Source organism: Solanum lycopersicum, chromosome 11 (assembly GCF_036512215.1).
Source record: "Solanum lycopersicum chromosome 11, SLM_r2.1".
In the NCBI taxonomy this organism is placed as follows: domain Eukaryota; kingdom Viridiplantae; phylum Streptophyta; class Magnoliopsida; order Solanales; family Solanaceae; genus Solanum; species Solanum lycopersicum.
Genome location: NC_090810.1, coordinates 58770858 through 58777762, shown reverse-complemented (window position 1 = coordinate 58777762; position 6905 = coordinate 58770858). Strand labels below are relative to the sequence as shown.

The following is a 6905-nucleotide window of genomic DNA, read 5'->3' as shown; positions in this document are numbered from 1 at the left end:
TTCTAGCTTTTTGGAAGAAAATTTTGAGTAATATACTCACTTAAGCAATATTATTAATGTCACAGAGTTTAATTAATCACTAATACTTTTTTTAATCAATCATCAATTTATCATATTAATTATTATTCCTTAGATTAGAGGATCTGATTTTTCAACTTTGGGCGGTGCTTTTTATATAATTATATAATACATGGTCATAATTTATATATATTAAATGATTATTATTAATAAAATATATATAATTTCTGATTTAATTTTAGTGTACCAAAAAAATCATTGCCATTTTCTCTTTTTTATTTCAATTTTTTTCCCAATAATTTAAAGGAATAAATGCTCGTGGTCTTGTCAGCTAATAATATATTTATTTATCACATGCCTTTATTCCTAGTAAATCCATTTTGTATTTTCCATATTCCTCAATAGTAAAAATAAATAATAAAATTAATAAATTGGGATGGTAATATCAATTTCACTATATTTAAAATATCAAACTGAGATTAATTAATATCTTTTTGTATGAACGAGTTGATTAGTGATTTTAAATAATAATCTTAAGCACATGGGAAGATTGGTATAATCTTAGATTAGGTGCTTTTAGAAATGATTTCACTAAAATAGGTAGTTGGTGAGAATTCGAAATTCGATGGATAATGATTTAAATTTTTTTTTTTTATCTTTTTTAATTTAAATATTCAGTTTTTTTTTTTACAAAAGAGTTCGAACTTATAATGTGTTTAATCAATATATCACGGTCGTGGACAAAGCTAGATTCGGAAGGTGGTTCATCCATCGAAAATTTACCGTATGTATATATAAGGTCAAGATTATTTTTTTATCTTCGTGAGTCTCTTGATGAAAATTTTGATTTCGCTACAAATTACTTTGTGCTCTCTTAATACTAACGAACATATATTCCCTTTTATTTCAATAAATGTGAACCTATTTAATTAACCATTACGATGTTCAAAAAAGAAGTAAAGAAACGATGAAGTGGAAAAGTTATGACAAAATACTTTAGAGAGCATGACAAAGCAATCTTAACATAGGAAGCAGTAACTAACGATAATCGAAATTATATAAATTATACTCATATGACCACCAAAAACACGATTTTTTTCTTGTCGAAAGCTTTTCAGATAAATATTTTGTCAGAACTCTGATATTTACGATAGATTTCCATAAAAAATTCACGTGTTTTAGGAGTACTATATAGATATCCAACTCGAAACCAACCAAGAGGATAAAAATGAATATATTGATAAAAGAATTTAAAGATGAACAAGTCATAGTACTATTGCAGCAACAACAACATATTCAGTGTAATATCACAAATAGAATCTGATAAAAAGTGGATGTACGCAACCTTATCCTTGTGAAGGTAGAGACGTTATTATTTCTGATGAACACTCTGAGTCATAGTAATATCAAAGATAAAAATGTTCACAAGATAGTAATATACTTAAAAGAACATATAACATCTTTGTTACCAAAAAAAGAGTAGCAAAAATTTGTACATTTTTATATAATCATACAAAGGGGCAAACCACAAAATTGTATTAACCTTAGATTTTTAACTATATTGCTTTAAGAAAAAAAGAAAAGAACAGTAGAAAATATTTCCATTTAATTATGTGAAAAACAATGTATCAAACATCATAAAATATTTCTTCAATTTGCACCTTGTAAGACAGCAAATGCCTCATTGATCACTCTTTCTGCATCACTAGAAGGCAAATTCTGTTGGTTCCAATTCTTAGTTGGACTCGAAAAGCTTTGTTGAGATGGCGTTTTCTGTGAAGCAGATACGATATGGTCTCGAAGATCCTTGATCATTTTGTACCTCTCTATCTCATCTTCGCAGTCTTTTTTCCAAACGTGAGAAGAGAAATCAAAGATTGGTCCGTTTTCATGAAAGTTTGATCTCCCTTTGTCGCATGTATCAAACGTGGACATGTTCTCCTTACCTCCTCCCGCGGAGAATTCCCATTCTATGCCATCTGATGTTTCCCTCTCTATGGAAATACTCTGTCTCGGGAACTTCTCTGAGATGGACCTCCTCCCTTTGCTTTTTTCAGAAACCGAAGACCTCTTTGGATCGTCTTGTAGAGTGCTGCACCATTGGTAGCTTTTGGTGTTATCGTCCATGTTTAGTTCGATTGAATGAAGATCGCTATCTGCTGAATCATTGTCATCGTCATCATCATCGAGGACTTCCCCGTTTTCCTTCTCTTTATCTTGGTAATAACATGTGCTTGGAAGTGTTTCTCTCAAATGCCTCTCGAGTTCCTTGATCCTTTCATAATTCGGAGACTCACCACCATGTTCTTGTCCATTTTTGGATCTCAAGTAGGCCTCGAGCTCATTCCTTAGCTTATCGACAACTGCATTTTTCTCCTCGAATTGATACTTGGCTTCTGATAGCTTCATTTGAACTCTTTCCTCGCGTAAAACATCAGCTAGTTGAAGCATTTCTCTTTCCTTCTCAACCTCCTCACGAACTTTAACCGATTGTCTCTTCAATTCCTCTACCTCAGCTCTGTCTTCTCCGATACCTCTAGCTAATTCATCACACACTTGCTCCAATATCTCTCTTGCCCTCTTTTCGCCTTCAAGCTCTTTCGTTGCCTTAGACAGAGAAGTTTTCGTGTCAGCCAATTCCTTACCGAGCTTCTTGTTTAGCCTCTCGGTTTGTTTCCTCAACTTCTTCTCTACCTTGAGCTCCTTGGCTATAGATGTAATAGCCGCGTAAATCTTGTCTTGCTCTTTCAACTTCCACGACGCCTTTTCTTCCTCAAACTGCTTCAACAGGACATCAACTTCACCATGGTAGTTACTATATCTTTGTTCATGAATCAACTTAGTCACCTGGATACACGAACGATCAAGCTCAGCCTTCATAGCTGAGAAGAGGGATAGACATACCGATTGATGCTCTTCAACACCCCACACACGATTCAAAACCTTCAACAACTCCTTAGACGCGGAGAGTCCATTCTTGACATCCTTCAACCGATGCCTATCGACACTCGATCCACGATTCTGTGTCTGATCAACCTGCATTTTTTTGTACTTTGTATCAAAAATTGCTAATGCAAAGTAAATAGATGGCAAAAGAACTTAGTTATAGCCTAAAACCAAAGATATTTTGTGACAATATTGTCACAAATAGCACATGACAAACAAAAGATAACAACATTATATCAATTCAAGATTTTAAGTGTTGGATATAAAAACATATGACATGTTGACTCTGATGGTACCTGAACTAGACACCAACTTACATTATTGGTCCCTTTCCATGACAATGAAAGAATTTGTCTATTTCCTAAATTGAAACATTGTAGTGGCCAAGATGCACACATCCAAGATGCCATTTATGTCATTTATTATGATAAAAATATGAAATGACTCTACTATTTTGTTTTTACAACAGCATAGTTTGAAACTCGATGGATAATAAGTTCGTTTTTTTGCCCTTCTTAGCTCAATACTGAATATCGGTTCAAACTAGAGGGGTTGTAGAATTATCGAAATTATTTTAAGTTGCTGTCATAAAAAAAACTGTACAGAGCAGTGTAGTTTGTGGTGGGGATGGATACGATCCGTTTATTCTTAATCAGAGGTCTATCAACCGTCTCCCCCTAATGGGCATTGTGTGACGCAAATTTAGATTAATCAAAATCGTTAATAAATATCGGACTCTGGGTGAAAAACCAAAAGAACAAATCAAAATGGAATTGTTTTATCAAAGAATAATATAAGAAAAAATGATACCTCAATCAAGCAACCATTTTGGAGAGAGAAATCAGTTTGCAGAATTCTATGAGAACCAATTGAAGTTCTTCTTCTATCACTGTCCAAGTTAGATCTCTCCATTCTCTGCCAAAATTCACCATTAAACACACAAAACAAACATCAGAATAAAACTTAAAAAAAAGAAACAATTTTTTTCAAGAAAATTTGAATCCCACTTCAGAAACAATGTTGTGAAACAAAAAAGAAGCAAATTTTCTCAAGAAAATTGGAACCCCACCTCAGAAACATAACAAGAATAACATATGTAATGTATTCTTACAAATGGAAAATACAGTATACACAAATCTTACCCTACCTCGTGGAGATAAGAGACTTGCTACTTCTGAAAAGACTCAACTCAAATAACACATACCAGAACAGTTAAAAAGGAAGAATGCAACACGAGGACTTCCGAGAAATCACCCATCCTAATACTATCCTCACTCAAGCATACTTTACTTCGAAATGCAGATGGGATCCAATGAATTAGTAAAAGTATGATCACCTACCTCAGAAACATGGCAATGAAAAGAAAAAAGAATCAACTTTTATCAAGAAAATTTGAACCCCACTTCAGAAACAGAACTATGGACACAACAATAAACATGAAAAAGAATCAATTTTTATCAAGAAAATATGAACCCCACTTCATAAAAAGAACAATGGACACAACAAAAACAGAAAAAAGATTCAATTTTTATCAAGAAAATTCAAACCCCACTTCATAAACAGAACTATGGACACAACAAAAACAGAAAAAGAATCAATTTTTATCAAAAAAAAATTGAACCCCACTTCATAAACAGAACTATGGAAACAAAACAACAGATAAACAATCAATTTTTATCAAGAAAATTAGAACCCCACTTCATCAAAAAAAATAAAGTATCAATTTTTCGCAAGAAAATTTGAACCTCACTTGATAAACAGAACTATGGAAACACAAAACCAGCAAAAAGAATCAATTTTTCTCAAGAAAATTTGAACCTCACTTCATAAACAGAACTATGGAAACACAAAACCAGCAAAAAAGAAACAATTTTTATCAAGAAAAACAGAACCCCACTTCACAAACAGAAAAAAGAATCAATTTTTATCAAGAAAAAATTGAACCCACCTCAGAAACTGGAGTAATTTGAGAAGCAAGAGCACCAAATTTTGATGATGACTTCTAATTCTCCTCCTTTTTAGGTATAGGAAGAACAACCCCATTGATTTCCCACAAAGTAGCACCAAGTTTTCTTGCTGAAACTGACAAATCAGAAACAGTTCCTTTTGCTGTTTGCTGCTGTAGATTCTTGAATATCTTACTACTATTTCCACTATCATTCTGCAATGATGGTGATCTTGAATTCATTTTCCACAATGGTACTGGTGTTGTACTATTTGACCCCCCTCCTCTTTTCCCTACCAAAACTGCCCTTTTTAGCCTATAACTTTGTACTAATGAAGATGAAGATGATGATGATCCACCCCTTTTCCTCACCTTATTGTTGCATTCTTCTCCATTCCAATTTTGCCTAATCATAATTTTTTTATTTTTTGAAGAAATTAATGAATCATAGTACTAAAAACCAAGAAAAAAGGCTTTGTTGGGAGACAATATTTTTACAGATCTAAAGTTAGAGAAATAGAGATATTTTACCCTTTTGTACTTTGAATATTTTCTTGGGAATGAAAAAAAATAGTCACTTTATCAGTCAAAAAGAGAAGAGAATAGGAAGAAGAAGAAGATCCAAGAAAAGAAAAAAAAATAGTTTTAAGTGTGTAATTTGAAGATATTAATAAATGATTGCCATGCAAATTAGAGCTCTTTATAAAGTTTTGGACTTTATTTTTGAAAATTCCAAAGAGGGAAGAAAAAAAATAATGAGAAGTGTTTAAAGGCAAAGAAAAAAAAAAAAACCAAAGGCAAAGACTTGATCTTGAAGAGTTCTTTTCTTGGAAAAGTGATGGAAACAAGAAGAGAGAGTTCAAGAGTGTAATGTTGTTTCTTTTTCATGTAAAAGGAGAACAGTTTTGTAAGGTGGGGTTGGGGTAGGGGGTAGGTAGAGGGGGTGGGGTAGGGGGTGAGGGGGTTGTATCATGTATGTATATATTCCGTATTAATCGGCATAATATATAAATATACATGTTCTTTAACTTAGTTTCAGCTTTTGTGGGATTTGTATCTCTTAGTGACGAATCATGCGGAGCAAGGGGTAGGATAGAGGAGGTGTGGTTTTTATTCAGCATATGATATAAACGTATTTTTTAACTTAGTTTTAATTCGGGTGAGATGTAAGTATCTTATGTTACAAATCAAGCGAGGTTTGTCATATAAAATGCATATATTTACGTACTCAAATTTACGATTGAATTGAAGAACATAAAAACTAGTTAAAAAGGAATTCATATGTTATACCTATTATGATATAATATCATATATATATAGAAAGTAATACTAAAATCCCTTATTTAACAAGATTGAGAAAACTCTTCTGTCCTTTTCTTTTTTCGTGTTTTAATAGACAAAATTATCTTAGATTATGTAGATTGAACTTTTAAAAAATTATTGTATTAATATCAAATTTTCATAACATAAAAAGATAAATTTGATATTTGATATTTATAGATTTCTACAATAATCTATCAAATTTCTATACAATATTTTCATAGTCTATCTTTGTTAGGTTAGGTTTGACTTACCATATTCCTTAAAAACATTATATAAAATAGTAATTTTACTATATTACATGTATCTAAGTTGTTTAAATATTGAAAATGAATAGTATTTAACAATAAAAATAAAATTGATATAAAAAATTAAATTATATTTTAATTTTTTAAATTAGATGAATAAAAATATTTATCTATTTTTAACACAGCAAACAAATAAATATACTAATACTCTGAATTCAACACTACAAAATACATTATCTTCAATGCAAAATATAGTATTTTTGAATAATTCGACTAACACGAATAATAGATAATCTATGAAATTAGTCGATACGTATAAAATGGGAACGTGACATGCACGTGAGCAGATTGTGTGAAGCAATCAGGGCCGTTAAAATCTGAATTGACGGCTAAAAATAATGGACTAAGTTCTCTGTATTTATGGTTAC

General features: G+C 31.6%; 1 protein-coding gene across 1 annotated transcript; it reads right to left on the bottom strand.

The window, feature by feature from the left end:
- Window positions 1–1456: 1456 nt before the first annotated feature.
- LOC101266483 (uncharacterized protein At5g41620) lies at window positions 1457–5888 on the bottom strand. Its single transcript, XM_004251031.5, has 3 exons — window positions 4913–5888; window positions 3775–3879; window positions 1457–3054 (listed from the first exon to the last, which is right to left on the bottom strand). The coding sequence occupies exons 2-3, from the start codon at window positions 3874–3876 to the stop codon at window positions 1669–1671; spliced, it is 1488 nt and encodes a 495-aa protein (XP_004251079.2). The 5' UTR covers window positions 3877–3879; window positions 4913–5888; the 3' UTR covers window positions 1457–1668.
- Window positions 5889–6905: the final 1017 nt, after the last annotated feature.